This window comes from Ammodytes marinus (genome assembly GCF_949987685.1).
Source record: "Ammodytes marinus genome assembly, chromosome: 8".
Lineage (NCBI taxonomy): Eukaryota > Metazoa > Chordata > Actinopteri > Uranoscopiformes > Ammodytidae > Ammodytes > Ammodytes marinus.
In genome coordinates, this window is record NC_137212.1 from 19,884,664 (window position 1) to 19,901,183 (window position 16,520).

At 39.6% G+C, this 16,520-nt stretch overlaps 3 protein-coding genes across 3 annotated transcripts in view; all 3 read left to right on the forward strand.

Moving 5' to 3' along the window:
* Window positions 1-16,520, forward strand: part of erich3 (glutamate-rich 3) — a gene marked incomplete at both ends in the record, with an annotated part of 239,266 nt that overhangs the window by 14,695 nt on the left and 208,051 nt on the right.
* On the forward strand, window positions 1,761-3,810 carry uqcrh (ubiquinol-cytochrome c reductase hinge protein). The gene is made up of 4 exons (XM_080031989.1): window positions 1,761-1,895; window positions 2,205-2,246; window positions 3,177-3,338; window positions 3,617-3,810. The coding sequence occupies exons 1-4, from the start codon at window positions 1,851-1,853 to the stop codon at window positions 3,647-3,649; spliced, it is 282 nt and encodes a 93-aa protein (XP_079888115.1). The 5' UTR covers window positions 1,761-1,850; the 3' UTR covers window positions 3,650-3,810.
* faah (fatty acid amide hydrolase) lies at window positions 4,710-12,679 on the forward strand. The gene is made up of 15 exons (XM_080032681.1): window positions 4,710-5,022; window positions 5,979-6,092; window positions 6,281-6,421; window positions 6,560-6,693; window positions 6,799-7,005; window positions 7,113-7,153; window positions 7,255-7,379; window positions 8,132-8,257; window positions 8,456-8,553; window positions 9,144-9,243; window positions 9,432-9,475; window positions 9,570-9,609; window positions 9,696-9,804; window positions 10,014-10,159; window positions 10,751-12,679. The coding sequence occupies exons 1-15, from the start codon at window positions 4,807-4,809 to the stop codon at window positions 10,871-10,873; spliced, it is 1,764 nt and encodes a 587-aa protein (XP_079888807.1). The 5' UTR covers window positions 4,710-4,806; the 3' UTR covers window positions 10,874-12,679.

Genomic DNA, 16,520 nt, shown 5'->3' on the forward strand with positions numbered 1-16,520 from the left:
TATTATGCAAATGTGAGTTATCATTCAAAAAAAGGAATAAAATGTTTTGGTCTAGATAATTAATAGCCTAAAAATGTAATCAGTTCATCTGGGAGGTAATCCGAAATGATCTGATCATGTCACGTTCACATCCATGCTCAGTGTGTATTGAGTTTATTTAAAAACAATTGGAAATGGGGCTGCCCTCAGTTGCCCATGCACTGTGTATAGTCTATAGCCTATTTCAGCCTCGTCTGTGGAAAAAAAGATACAGTAGCTGGACAACAGAGTTCTTCTGCTTTGTTCCTCTCACTGCATTTAAATGAATTCATTATATTACAGAGAAATATGTCCGGGAAAAGAAAAAGAGCTCCAAGCCCAACCCAGAGGACCCTCCATAATATTTTATTTTATATTAATATTTTTATGGAAAATCCATGTGTCCTTCTTCAATAGCTTCTAATTCATCTGACCCAGTGTCTCCAAATTATTTGTTCACACAAAATTTCTCGGATTTAGCCTCTTAATTTTCCTCTCAAAGTGCACCAGATTCATGCATTTCACTGTAAAAAGGTTAAAAAAATCTCCCGGGGGGGCAAACCCCCGGACCCCTCTAGGAGGGTCTGAATCTCGGCAGTCTAATATTTTGGCACAGCCGCACAGTGGAGGCACTAGCGGCAAACACTGTGTGTGAATGATATTTAACAAAGATCTATAGTTTCAGCGGCGCTAACATTGGAGAGGGGCACCCTAATCATATTTCGCTTAGGGCCCCCTGAAGGCTTGGGCCGGCTCTGCTCTGACCCCCACTGCTGTTAATAAGTCACTATAACATTATCAGGGAATGACATTTTTTGTGTACATAAGGTAATCTTATCAGACTTCAGACAAAAAGACAGCCACTGTTGTTAGGTTGATACAGGAAAGCAACTCCAAAAAAACTGATGCTACAACAACATCAGAAGCAAATATTATTGTTTGCTGTAGCATTGAGATTTACCTCAATTTAGGGGGAAATGCCTACTCATGAAAACATCCCCAGGCCAAAAGTAGGCCTACAGAAAAGTTAAAGTAGGGTTAGGAAAATGCTATATGTGGACACAGGGGTCGTGACCATATGACCTTCCAATTTCCCATTGTAGTTGTGTAGTGCTACTTTTCAAAACATAAAATTGGTATGGAGCTTCATTATAAGCGAGGAAGTCACATACAATCCCAAATTTGTCTGCCAAAGTTAAGTGACTTATACAAACCTAATATAGGCCTAGGTAAGTATACAGTCATGATAAAAACCAAACATGTAATATTTGTTACGTGATTTCAAAACAAAGGCAACTTTTAGTGTTAAAACCATAGATAGTATTTAAAAAACAATCATTAAAACTGCAGGCTAAAATGTTGGGTTATTTTCACTCATAGCTAATCTAATCAGATGTTCTCAGTGGGCACAATTAGGCTAGTCAAAGAATCAGAACATTTTGCCCTATGGTCGTAATACGAGTAGCCTAGGCCAGTTTTGAAACGGTGCTGCCTATATTTAGCCTAATTAAATATAGGCAGCACCTTGTTTCAAAAAGTATAGGCCTACACATTTAGTCATTACTATGGTTTTGAAGCACGGCTTCAATATATTTTAATAAAAAAAATGTTGCTCAATGTCAATGATAATTATTTTATTTTCATATCTGACGACCCCTACAACGCGAGTTTGGTTTCAACCACACAAACTGGTGGACTGGAGCTTTGTTGTGAAATTCTAGAGACCGGAAGCTGTGGTTTGTTTTCGCTGTCTTTTACGCGTGTGACCTGCGTTGTCCTCCAACACCAGAGACTTGACAGCCGGTCATTTAAGGACAAGAGCAACAGAAATTATGGTTTTCGAGGAGAAGATGATCACAAACGGAGAGCCCGAAGAGGTCAGTAGCCTTTACAGATTTAACACGACAATACCGCGCCAGTAACGTTTAGTCATTTTAGCTAGCGAACTAACACAACACAGCTAACAGCTAGCTTACGTTAGCATTAGCGACGGTAACATTTCCTTCGCTTTTCAGAAACATGTTGAAGCTAATGCACAAGTATCTTAATAACACACTAGTATGTTATTGGTAATATCGTGTTGTCAATTGTAGAATGTGTGTTTTCCCCCTAAATGGTAGCTAACTACTTTCTGATTGCTGGAAGTGAAGTGAAGGATTTCATTGATTTGGTCATATCTGTTTCAGGAAGAGGAGGAGGAAGAAGAAGAGGAGGAGGAAGATATGGTGGTATGTACTTTGGAGAGCCACATCAGAATTAAAGATATGTCGATGTATTATTGTGAGATTACTTAATACATCAAATTGTGAAGCAGGGAAAGGAATATTTGTTGAAGAAGCTTGAAGTAATCTATATTAAAAGGACAGGGAACTAGCGTATTTTCCTTCCACTGTTTTACTAGACTCTTGAATAACAGTGTACAAGTTGTTTAGATCTTTAGATATCAACTCACATGACAAACTATAACCCGGACTTAGGGTCGTTTCAGGCCTTCCCATACATAAAGACATTCTATAAAAAATCGTCAACTTACAATCTTAAGCCCTTTTTATATAAACAACGAACCAGAGACCACAGATCTTACCAAATTACAAAAGTGTATTAATGTACATAGTTTACATCAACACACATTTGGCCATATCATATATACATTATTGTTTGTATTAGTCCTGTCACAAGTCTAAGACAAGGTGCATGTGCCCTTTCTGCAATTGATCAACAAGATCAGTAGGAAATTAATCAAGAATGGGTTGCCATATATTATATAAAACATTGCCGCTATATTTAAAAAAAGTGCTGAGATGTTCCATTGGAAAAACCTTAAATGTTCCTCTGTGCCATTGTTTTATCGAGGGAGGCTTCTAAGGTTGGAAGTTTCTACAGCTGTGATTTTTGTCTATTTTGTGATTAAAGTCCACTATCCACTGAGAATATCCCCTCTGAATCTCTGTCTACACTCGGTTACCAGTTAATCAGGTACTACTTTATGGTCATTTTTGAGGATGTACTTGGTGTTTACATATTTTGAATATTAGGTTGTATCCCGTTTGATACGGAGAGGGCAAACGGAGTGTAGCGCTGATCATCTGAATGTGTCTCTTGTTTAAGGACACTCAGCGAGGTATGTGTTCTCGTTAATGCTGCGTGTCTGGTTTCAGGATCCTCTGGAACTGATGCGACAGAAGTGTGAGGAGTCCGAGCACTGTGTTCACAATCGCGAGCTCCTGGAGAAGTGCGAGAGCAGAGTTGGCTCTCGGTCTTCAACCAATGAGGATTGTACCGAGGAACTCTTCGACTTCCTGCATGCACGGGACCACTGTGTAAGTGTGTGACATTTGCTGGTTGTATGAAATATTTAAAAAAATACACCTAAAATTAGCAACGGTTGGTGAACTGCCTCATTCTAAGCTCTGTCATTTGGGCACTTGTTTGTTTCAGCCAGATTTGCATGTTGATGCATATTAATTTGTCATAAAACATTTTGGGTTGTGTATCTCTTATTTTTATTTTAAGCAGACTACTTAACAGATTTCAGATAAAAAAAAATTCTCGCATCAAATAAATAATAAAATGTGTTTTATTCTTATGTCCCCTCTAGGTGTCACACAAACTGTTCCATTCAGTCAAATGAAGTCCTTCCTGATTGTTGCGTCCACTGGCTGTTGTTTTTCTTCAAATATTGCATTACGAGGAGAACATACTTTTAAATCCATCCATATGTGGATCGGCTGTATATGTATACGACACTGTATGTGCTCATGTGAAAAAATTAAAGATATTGTGTCAAGTTCATTTGATTACTATTGATAGATAACAAAAACAAATAGGTTTCAAACAAGGCTAAATGATGAGCTATTTCAACTATTAGGATCAGCAGGAAAGTGCAATGACACACCGAAAACTGGGATTTTTTATTTTATTTTTTACTTAGAGATACAAACGTGATGGTCTTATTGAAAATAATGCGTTAGTGTTACATAAATTAAACTTCCCAACTGTATATGAATACATTAAAATGAGCTCAACCTTCTACAGCAGTAAAATGCAACAACCAAAATTCATATTGCAGAAACGTAAAAGGCCCATATAACCGTAAAACACTGACAAAGACAATTTTACCTGCTGAGTATATTGGAACATTTTGAATGCAAAATGTTAACAAATCGTATGTTATACAGTATGTTATTACTTTTTACTTATGTTAAGGATCTGAATACTAACTGATCAAAAGGTGCACTGCCAACCCACTGGACAGGTTGTAGTGTGTCCTGTAAAACTGCTATTATAAGCCTATTCTTTTAAAGGATTTATCATAAAATAATTTTAAAAAGCACCGTGCCTCTCCACGGTAACACTTTACAATAAAGGTACATTAATTAACAGAAGCTATAAACAGTTGGTTAATTCGAAATTCGGCTAATCAAGCATTATTGTCAGTTAATTGATGTAGGCCGCATATACCCTTATTGTGTTACCCCTGTCCACAGAGGAGCATGGAGTAGCCTAGGCTTTATTTATTAGAAATAAGGTAGCACTGGCGCCCTCTACCTTACAAATGGTAGGCTATTGTTGTGCAAAACTATAGCCTACTACAGGCAGCGACCGTTTAGTTGAGGTGGAAGGGCTTCACGAGGTGTATGTTATCAAACCGCGCCCACTAGCCGACTACTATAAATATGACAACCTCTCAAACCTGCTGTGCATCACACCTCAGCCGGACGCTGTAACACGAGTAAACCGACCGTCGCGCTTGTGTTCGGAGCGTGAAGAGGACGAACGAGGGTAGCCATGGACAAAGTAAAAGAGTTTCTCGAGGGAGTGGAGCTTGCCAACCGGACGGCCGCGTTGCTCGCAGGGGCAGTCTGTGGTGTAGGGGCTTTGGCGGTGCTGGTGCGGAAAGTCAACAGCCACCGCGAGACGAAGGCAAAGATCCAGAGAGCCAGGAACCGGAGGGATGAGAGCCTGCAGCGGGCGGAGCAGGCCGTGCGCCAGTACAAGGACGCTGTGAGTTCGGAGGATAGGGGCGGGCTCCACTTATGAATGAATGGCATCATTTGTCGTATTAACTCGCCCAATCACATAGGCTACTCACTAGCTTGACGTCATTGGAAATTAGGGTCACAATGATCTCTCGTAGCCTAGATAATTTAAAGTTGAAATAATGAATGAACGTGCGCTATAACTTTCTGAGACGCTTTAAGCTTCAAATTTAGTCAAGTCGTAGTAACTAAGTATTTGCTTTTCCTCAGCATGTCTGCCTTGACACGTGTTAATGGTTGTTTGCCTACTCTTATGTGGGACTGTGGGAAGGTAAAATGAACCTGCCAAAGCAGGTTGAACAAAGACATTAGGGAATAGGGGTTGAGGTAGACGATACAGCAGCTAGGGAGAACAGAGTCCTTTTGACGCTTTCAGTTCAAAGTAAGGGGAAAACAATAAAAACGTTTACTAATGTTAAAAGGATTAATCCAAATCCTGGGTTTATAGATTTATTGTCCAAGGCTAGAATTGAGCGGTCTGAATTTAACATTTTGAAATAAGAAAAGCAACACAATCAAAAAGCCCAGGTTAGAATTTGAGAGTTGAGATTATTGTATTGTGCATTGCTGGCTCAGTGCCACACTGCCATACACGTGACATTTGATATGTAGCCATTTTTCTGGTTACACCTGTTTTCTAACCCCACCCCCCTCCCCCAAGTCAAAATCCACACAGTGGGAAAAGAACTGCCTCATCGGCTGACTGACTGACAATGACAACTATTTTGATCATCAAATGTTGTCTTATTTCAAACCAAATTTCCCAAAATATAGTGGTTCCAGCTGTGCAGACGGTTGTTTCCTTCTGTTTCTCATCATTTCACATTTCTTTTTAAACTATTCATTGATTCATGAAGACAATAATCAGCAGATGGTAATAGAGAGAGAGTGTGTGTGTGTGTGTGTGTGTGTGTCTTCCAGTATCCACTGACTGACTCTGCTCTCATCTTGACACTGTCGCTGTCTGAGTTGACAAAGCAACTGCAGGAAGGCTCGCTGAGCCCCGATGATGTGTTCTACTCTTACATGGAAAAGGTTTGGTACCCAACATAACACCTTTATTCCATAACAATACAGAAAAAACAAACATGATGAAGTGATCTAAAGTAGTCACCCACATGCAAACCCAATAAATAAAAGATCAACATAAGATTTTCCTGTTTTACAAAACCAGCCATTTGTAAGAACCGGTCTGTGTTGCTGTCCTTCTTTTTTCTCCACAGGCTCTGCACGTGAACAGAAAGCTAAACTGTTGCACTGGTGTTTTGTTAGAGAGTTTGGAACAGCTCAAAACACTTGCCTCCAACAAGGAAGGTCTCTTGTATGGAGTTCCAGTTAGCATCAAAGACAACGTGTCATACAAGGTACTGCGTGGTTAAGTATTTACCTACATGTATGCCCTCGTAAATGTATTATGGCAGTCTCAAAACAGCTTAGCTTTACGACTTTGACATGCTCTTTTTTAACACTGCTCTCTTTGTCTGCTTTCACAAAAACACAAGAACCATGACTCGTCTTGTGGTGTGACTGTTAATTTGGACATGCCCGCCCTGAAGGACAGCGTGATTGTTGAGGTTCTCAAGAGACAAGGAGCTATTCCCTTTGTGAAAACCAACATACCCCAATGCCTTCTGAAGTAAATCATTTCTCGATATAATCCCCACAATGAAACACATGATTTTAATACGTTCAAAGGTTTGGTAATGCTTGTTTACTTTTTATTTTATTGCCTGTCCTCCAGTTATGACTGCAGTAACCCAATCTATGGGCAGACTGTGAACCCACATAACCTCCAGAAGACCTCCGGAGGTTCGTCCGGAGGGGAGGGGGCTCTCATCGCGGCAGGGGGCTCCGTGCTCGGAATAGGCACCGATATCGGGGGGAGCATCCGTATTCCTTCCTCATTCTGTGGGATCTGTGGCTTTAAGCCAACTTCTGGGCGTCTAAGGTGTGTGTTCCTGACTTTTTTTATGGTTCAAAAACATTGTAAAGTTATGACACTGCCGTACACTTTGCTTTTGTTCAGATGTTTGACTTCTTTATGTCTTTGGTCAGTTCACAGGGTATAGTCCCTATTTATCGAGGGCAAAAATCAGGTAGGTTACAGTTGTATCATCATTGGGGAATATGTGTGTGGTGTGAAAAAAAAAATAATAATTTGTTTACCTTTTCTCCTGTTTCCTTAAATGAAATTAAGTGCTGTCAACCTGTGGGCCCATGGCGAGGGATGTGGACAGTCTGGCTTTGTGTATGAAGGCTCTGCTCTGCGACCACCTGTTTTCCTTGGACCCCACTGTTCCACCCATACCTTTCAATGTGCAGGTGAGTCCACTCCAAAAAAAACGGGCCCTTTTTTGTTTCAATATTACAAAGCCATGTCCATTAAGACATTTTTTTTGTTTGTTTTTGGTGTGAAAGACCTCTACCTCAGCTATAACTTTGGGATGAAACTGGAACCAAATCACACTGACATCTAGATCAAAGATGCATTTACTTTGACACCAGTTATCTGTCAGAATTTTTTTTAAGCTCTAATAGTCCACACTTAAAGACAACAGAAATATTGGCGTAATTCTTGTTCAAGATATAGTCTCCTCTTTGTATATAGTGAGGAAAGGAACCATGGTAAACTCTTGATGTTTGCTGGCGGTTGTCTGAACCATAATCTTCACCCAGGGGGGAGGTGTATTCTCTGCTGTGACGACAATGAGTTGGGTTCACTCACGTAATGTGCAGGGCAAACATAAAGACACATTTGTATGCATGTTTGTTTGTATTTATTTATCATTCATCATGCTTCTAAAAAAGGTCTTAGATCTGACAGCAGAGCACTGAATGTTTTTGCACACACTGATCCTGACCAGGAGGATTTTTATATGACTGTGAGCAGATAAAGCTCAGGCATGTTTAAAACCACTACTTAAACCTACAGCTCATTTTCATAAAAAAGCCTCAATCTCCTATCCAAAAAAATATTTGATTTATTTTTCAAAAAATGTTATCTATTTATGTGCTTTTCCACTCTAATGTCTCCATACTAATCTGACTGAATGAAAATGTCTCTTGTCCTTTAGGTCTACCAGAGCTCCAAACCTCTGAGGATTGGTTACCTTGAAAACGATGGCTACGCACAACCTTCTTCAAGCATGTCCCGAGGCGTCAGGGAGGTGAAAGCTCTGTTAGAGCAAGCAGGGCACACTGTAAGACCACAATACTACTGACACACACACACACACACACACACACACACACACACACACACACACACACACACACACACACACACACACACACACACACACACACACACACACACACACACACACACTATTAGATCTACGGCCACTAACGATATGTGATGAGCTATTTTTTTTTGTTTCTGTCATTGGTGCCTATAGTTGGTGCCTTACAGTCCACTGAAGGTCAGTCATGTTGTCACCGAACTGATAGTAAAGGGCGTCTTAGCAGACGGAGCTACCAGCCTGCTTCAAAAACTGTGAGTTGGAGCTCCCTTTTAAGATGCCAGTTATTTAATCTTTGTCTGTGTGTATTATGCTGATGCATAAATTTATAAACAACTATCTGAAGGATTTCTGTGTTTATATCCTTGGTGTTCAGAAAAGGCCTGCTCCTGGCCTTTCCTCTAGCACCACAGTGAGGTTTTGTGATTTTGAATAAAATGTATTTTATTATTAAATCGATATTATTACTTAAATGGACTGCCATGAAATTTGATACACACACATTTACCGTGGGTTCCTCTCAACATTACTTGTATTAACTAGTCGATATTAATGTAGCAAAATACTGAGCCCTAAACTCAATAACTTTTTGGCTAAAATGTAACTTATTACATGATGGAGCAAGCAACATATTTTTCTCCTGATAGTGTGATAAATGTTTTACATTTTAGAGTGAGTCAATCATTTATGGATTAATGAATTGTTGTTTTGTATGAATAAACATTATTTTCAGAAGATCAACATTTCTCTATTATAAATCCCTTTTTTGATTGGTTTTATGTAACAATCTAATATTTTGAGGTGCTGGATTTGTGCCAATGATCCCTTATTGTTTCCGTGTTAGGGAGAGGGACCCTTTGGACCCCTGCCTCAGAGCACAGGTTTTCCCTTACTATCTTCCTAAGTGGTTGAAGAAAACTCTCTCATTCCTCATTAAGCCCCTGGTGAGTTCTCTCTTTCTGTGACGGCTATGTGTAAATACAGACTTTAGAAAATTAAATTCTTCCTCAAGGACCTGGAGTGTGATATCTCTTTGGAAATGAATTAATTAAAAGTGCCAGTTGTTTATTAAAACAGTTACTGTGTCATTCAGTACTTAAAGTTTGTTCTATGTAATGATTGTCTTTTGCAGTTTCCTCGTGTTTCTGGAATCCTCAGTGCTATATGTGGAGTTGGGTGAGACAGTCATTTTTAAGTTGACAGTTTGTGCTTGAAGTTTCAATGACCCAAATGCTAAAACCTACTGATTGTTTCTCTGCCTTGTCTTTAGATCTGTTCAGGATCTGTGGAAGCAGCATGCTGCTGTGGAGGTACTGTCAACTGTCAGGCTATGGTGCTTGTACATGTACAGGATGAATGCATACAGTTGAAAATAAATCCTCTTGTGTTTCATTAGGACTACATTGATGAAACAATAGCAGAGTGGAGAAGATGCAACATAGACGTGCTGCTGTGCCCTGCGTTTGGACCAGCCTTCAACTTCATGTACTGCGGCAAGATTACACGTACGGTACCCTAAACAGTTGTTTGTGTGATACCCTCAAAGGGCATTGTGAATGATAAGAGAGAGGTAGGCTACTAGGTATATTAGTGTCCATCTTTAGCTATGCACCTTTCCTTATCATACTTATATTTACTGTAGAATAGCGGTCTTTAAACTATAACGCCCAGTGTAACACACTGAATAACCTGTTTCTATTTTCCCTCCCTTTAGATATTCTCTCTTACACGATGCTTTACAATCTCCTCAACTTCCCTGCCGGTGTTGTTCCTGTTTCCACGGTGACGGCAGATGATGAAGAGGAATTTAGGAACATTAAGGGCATTTACAAGGACCACTGGGAAGAGCTCTTCAAACAGGTAATAAACATGTGTCAGTGAGACTTATGCCAAATATTAAGAGACTGTATTGTCTCATCAAAGAAAGGATTTATAATACAAGACCTTCTGAAAAGTATGGTCAATCATCCACTCCATACTTGATGGGGGGTTTTTATTTTGCATGATTATTGCATTAATGTGGCATGGCCTTGAGGCGATTAGTCCCGTGGCACTTCTGAGGTGTTTTGGAAGCCCAGGTTGCTTTGATAGCGGCCTTTAGCCCGTCTCTATTGTCGGGTCTTGTGTCTCTCATCATCCTTTTTGACAATACCCAATATATTCTATACGAGGTTTAGGTCAGGGGAGTTGGCTGGCCAAACAAGAACTGTATTGCACCTTTTTTTTTACGGGGGTCTTTTTGTCATTGTTCTTTATCTCCTTAGTCATTTAATTAAACTTTGTTGTGATTTTTTTTTTTTTCTGTTATTTTAATTTGACTTTTCAGTTTCAGGCCATTTTAGTGTCTCAATTTAAACAGTAGTTCCACAGTGTATCACTAGGTGGAGTCAGAGGACTATGGTGGCTCAGGTTGCCAACTGATGACTGACTGGATGCTGTGTTTGTGTTCAGGCCGTGTCTGGAGGCGTGGGTCTGCCCGTGGGGGTTCAGTGTGTCGCCATGCCGTGGCAGGATGAGCTCTGTCTGCGCTTCATGAAAGAAGTGGAACAACTGGTTAAACAGAGCAAGAAGTAAAGCCTGGAGGGGCTGCTAACTTCAGGGTGTTCAGGTTCAGTTTGCTTTTAATAAAGCAAAAGTTATCACTAAATTTAGAAAAAAATTAATTTATGATGTTTGTTAGGAGAGCAGCAGATGTTTCTGTGAAAATCCAGGTAAATGGGATAGATATTGAAAGGGTCAAGCAACACAAAGTCCTAGGGGTAATAATTGATGATAAGTTAAGTTGGAAACCACAAGTTAGCCATCTAAGGGGCAAAATAGCCAGGAGTATTTCTATACTTTGGAAAGCACAACATTTTTTCAATCAAAACAAACTCTGCATTGTCACAGAAAATCAGAACTGAGCAGAACGGATCTTAAAAGCTGAAGTAAGTACATTGATCATGGAACTGCTAAATTGGTCTCTAAATGCCATTGACCGCGTGTTTTCAACCAGAAAAGCAGGAGCTGGAGAGGTACCGTGTCCAGATGGCACCTTCCTGTCCGGTTACGCACAGGATAGCTGGAAAGAATGGAAAGTAGTTTGCCTGGCTGCATTGGACATTGAGGATGTCAAATATGTATACATCTTCGCTGGCACAAAACAGGCTATTACTGCTGTTGGGGAGGAGATAGCAAAAAATGTATCCGGTTTTGCATCTATCAAAGGAGACATCACAGCTATCAAAGGAGAAATCGCTGATATCAAAGGAGACATCGCTGATATCAAAGGAGACATCGTAAAAATGGCTACAGTGGAAAGAGGATAACGATGAGTAATTAAAATTCATTGGGAAAATGGAAAGCATGTCAGTTGTGCAAGGTCAATGAATAATGAGAATGAAAATTGACTGTGTATTGGACTGCAGCTGCTTAACAAAAAAAAATTGCAAAATCATCAAAAACAAAATTGTGTGTTTTTTTTTTTTTGTTTTTTTTGTAACAGTAAATGTGTATCTGTGAATCTGAATCTGAATCTGATGAAAATGGGGGCGGGACCTGATAAGCCTTTGGCTTCTTCCGTCACCCTTCGGACAACACAAAGTATGATGTGAAAGAGATAATTCTATATTGTGTGAAATTGTCCAAAAGAATAATAATAAAAAAATACATTAAAAAACTAAATAATAGGCTTGTCTCTGAAGACCTCAATGACAAAGGTTATCTCTAAGTAGAAATAACTGCACCAAATGCAACACCTGTAAATCACATTAAAACATAATGAAATATGAGTAAAAGTTAACATACTTAAAATTGATTCTGCAAGGAAAAATGGTAAATGGACTTGGCTTCAGCCGATTTTCTCGGCCCCAAATCGCTTTACATTTCTTATCACATTCACACACACATCCATACACCGATGGCAGTAACTTCCATGCAAGGTGCTGTCTGAACCATCTGGAGCAATTAAGGGTTCAGTGTCAGGGACACTTTGACATAACGTACTTTCTGCTCTTTGAATTTTTGATATTAACTATTAAATATTTAAGAGATCGCAAATGTTAGCTTTTAAAACTTTAAAGGCAATAATAATATTTACTGAGTGAAAAAGTTCACACCTTTTTTGTACCCGTTTAATTCATTAATTGAGACATTTTTAAATTGAATTAGTCTTGTACTGTACTGTAAGGACATTGGTATGAGTGAAATAAGCCATGTCTTTGTTTTGACTAGTTATTGTTCAATATTTCACTCAATATAGCTTGAAAAGAAAATTACATTCTCATCACAAAAAAAGGCACCATAACAACATGTGAGGGAAAAGATTGAGAATCAGGATTTATAATCAAGATATAAATTCAAATTGTCTTTTTAATCATTTTTGTCTCTTAAAAAAGGGAACTGGCACCTTTCTGTGATATGACGACTGAGAATGAAAATAAAGTAACTGATTTCTCAAGGAAGTAGGCTACCACTGCTGTTATTTGTCTCCACAATAGAAATGTTGAAATGTGTTTACCAGTATGAATATCTGTGCATTCCTCTGCTCATCTGTCATCAGCCTTGATACATTTTTGTGATCTGCAGTTTTTGATTTATTTACAGCATAAAACTACCACTGTTTTGTTGTTGAATATTTCATTATAAAGTGTAGAGCACCTGTAAGGCATGTTACACCTTTCTCTACCTTTTTCTCTCTCTCTCCATCACGGTGCCATAGATGAGCGCAGATCATTTTCATTCATATTGTGAGTGTTGCACCGATGCCATAACAGGGAAACGGAAAAAGAGATAAAGGTGACTAATGACACATGGCGCCTCCATCTACAAGGCCAGAGCACCATGTCGTCATATTGTGATTACCCTGTGCTATTGTAAATATGTGTTTCTGTTTGGGTTTACATAAATTAACATATGTTTTAAAACTCTCCTGCGATGGGAAACCATTAGGGACAATGTTAGTGTTTTCCATTACAATCACCCTACGTCTGCACCGCGGTCTCATTGAATGGAAACGGCCATGTGCGTGCGGTAGAGGAAGGAGGGCACATCAGGCGAGGAGGAGAGCTGGAATTGAGAGGTTGTTCTTAGCATTATCTGTGGCACATAGAGAGCGAGTGTGTGGCTCTCGCTGTGCCACTCAGTCAGGGAGCATTAAGCTTTAAGAGGCAGTGAAGAGACTCAGGTCTTCAGAGGGAACTTGACATTGTTCATAAATCCCTCAGGATCTGAGACAGAAGCAATGACAAACACATGCACAAAGTCAGCCTTTGAATTGGCGCATTAAATACATTTTACCAATTACAATGCGGCGGTGTGTATTGTGTTACACACATTAAATTCAATTTAAATGTCATGTTTTATACTGTAGCACGTTTAAAACATCACACATGATAAAAGTGGTTGTGCAAAATAATAATATTTCTCAGTTTACCAAATAGAGCAGTGTAAGAAAAATGGCAATATTTAAATGGAAAAATAGATGATTTGCACACATTTTTCCATTACATCCTTACATTACCCTAATTCATTGACAAAATACCAGCATATACCACATATTTCACTTTTTTAAACACGTTATACATTTAAGACTGTATTGTAAATGTGAGACTCAAGTTGTTAGGGCCTTTCAGGGAAAATTACCATTAATACATTTCAGCTAACAGATCATTCACATTTTATTAAATTGTTGATTAACGTTAACTCTCCCTGATTAATGAAAAAAAATCTCCTTGCAGCAAGACAACTGGTAATGTGAAATCTAAGCTAACCTGACATCTCTCCTCACTACTTAACTATTTTTTCAAGAGGACAGTTTGCCATAGCCAAATATTTAAATGGGTTCAGTGATCACAGGAGAAACGGAAAGGGGTTGGATTTGTGCATGGTTCTGTTTGTGCACTCACTGCATATTTGGGAAAGTGAATGGTGCATGTGCAACACTAACGCAAAAGATCAAAAATAACATTAATTTAGATATTTTCTGCAATGGCAGCTGTCATTCAACTACAGATGAAAGCTCTGCATATTTGTTATAATCACATCAAACTCTTCATAATTCATGTCAGTGCTGAAGCAAGTTAAAGCGGTTAAAGTTATATCAGTGATTTCAACATGAGATCAGTTGGCTCCTTGTAAAGTGAATTTAAGAATGCCTTGTCTACCATGCCTTGTCTACCATTGACTGGCAAGTTGCGTGATAAAAAAAAATCTCCAGGAGTTAACAGCAGCTAGTGCAATAAAAGTTAGACGGAATAATGAAAGAGTTTGAGAAGTTAGTTGCGGAGGGCATGTGGCCAAAGCTCAGCCTGTAGTAATCATACAGCAGAGCCATCAAACAGCCCGGGCAGGCCGAGGTATGCTTTTCATGTAACGTCTCATTGATAAGAGCAGCAAACACCTCATTTACTGGAACCTTAGGCTATAAGATCAGGTACTTTAAAAGCCATCCAAACACATTCAGACCCCGCCTGTGTGCCAGCAAATGAAACACCTTGATATCGCCCCAACTAAACTAGGATGATTCTGTCTTAATGTCCCATTTCAGGGACCAAGGAGCCCATAGTCTTTATGGCTGCGCTGAATTGCAGGTAGTAATGTTGGACACAGCAGGGCTCCTGCCTTTCAGATGTTAAAAGTGACAAGTTTGGCCTGTAACCAGAGCCACTTACAGGAGACATCAAGAAGCAGCGAGATTGGCAGCTTTTAGGTCTTTGGTCCATTTCATCAGCCATTACTACCAGCATATAACATGCTGAGGAGGAATAGTGGGAGGAGGGGGAAGGCAGATTAACAGACAGCTGATACAGGTGTATAGGCGGTATCAAACAGCAGCTCTTGTCAATACAGCAGGCTCCAAATTTCTTCAGAAGATGCTGGGATCCCTAAAGTATGCCCAACGATTTCACTATGACAGGATTAACTGGGAGCGGCGTATGATTTTCTCAGATTCTGTGACTCAACAATTCAGTGATCCACGTTCTATCGGCTTTAAAGGGCCCCTATCCCAAGTTTCAAAAGCTTACCCTTCGGACAAGGGACACTCTTTTTTTCTCGCCCACGGTTCCGCTTTCCCTTTTTTCTGCTGCATTCAGTTGTTCGACAAACCCCCGCGTCCTCGCCAGCTCTCCCATCCTCCCTTCCCTGCACATCTGCTAGGTCTGAGTTTTCCATTCTTCCCTCCGGCGCCTTGCTTGGCCCAAGGCCCTTATAGCCAAATTGGTTTACATTGGAGAGATAAATGCTCTGCAAATGCGCTTAAACACGTACAGTAAAAAATGCAGACAGTGCGTGTCAGGATTATCACCCAAGTCAGGGGGAGAAAGGAGAGCGTCTCTGTAGCACAAAGCTGGAGAGCCAGAGTGATGCCTGCAGATATAGTCCGTCTCATCCACTTCTCAGGAGAAAGAGAGGAGGATTTAGCATTTGCATGCTAGTCTGTAATTCCTGGCATTATATAACTTGTCGCCAACAATCAAACTCCTGTGGTATTGTGAAAGTATTGTTTCACATGTGTGAGCAAAGTGTGGAGTTACACTCTTCTTGGCGCACAGGGTTTTGGTGGCAGCATGGAGACAGCTGGTCCAACATGGAGGCAGAGAGAGACCACCCTATAAGCCCAGTCAAGAACTATTCAGCAACGCAGACTCAGACCCAACCACAGACTGTGCGCCTCAAAATCCTCTCACAATGTTAAGCTTGGAGCGTTAATGACTCACCTGAACACGATGAGTGATATTTAGTGAAAAAAAAAGGCTGATCCAAAGTGCAACAGCAAGAAGGTTGAAAAAATAAATTATAATTTTGAGATTGAAGATGTGTTCTGCTTGAGATGGTCTATTAAAATTCTGTTTGATTGCATTAAGTATAATTTGTACGTTTCAAAGAGGCCCATGTGATATTCATATTTCCTCATGTGAAATATATTTTGATAGGTAAAATGTGTGGAATCCATATCTTTCCTCTACACATTTGAAATATCACATGTAGCAATGTCAATTTTATCACATGAAATGGGTTTCATGTGATATGTTAAATATCTAAAATTCATGTGAAAAGTTTAAAAATCCCGAAAAATATAAAATGCTTTTCCATATGAGTTGCTTACCTGCTCAGGGCCTGCAGATGGCAAGTAGTTTGAGGTTAAATGCGGTACAAAGTATCTCTTTTTTGCTTGAACTTAGTGCTATGGTGTGTAACCTCTGTCACCCCCATAAGGATTCCTGAGTAATTACAACAACAC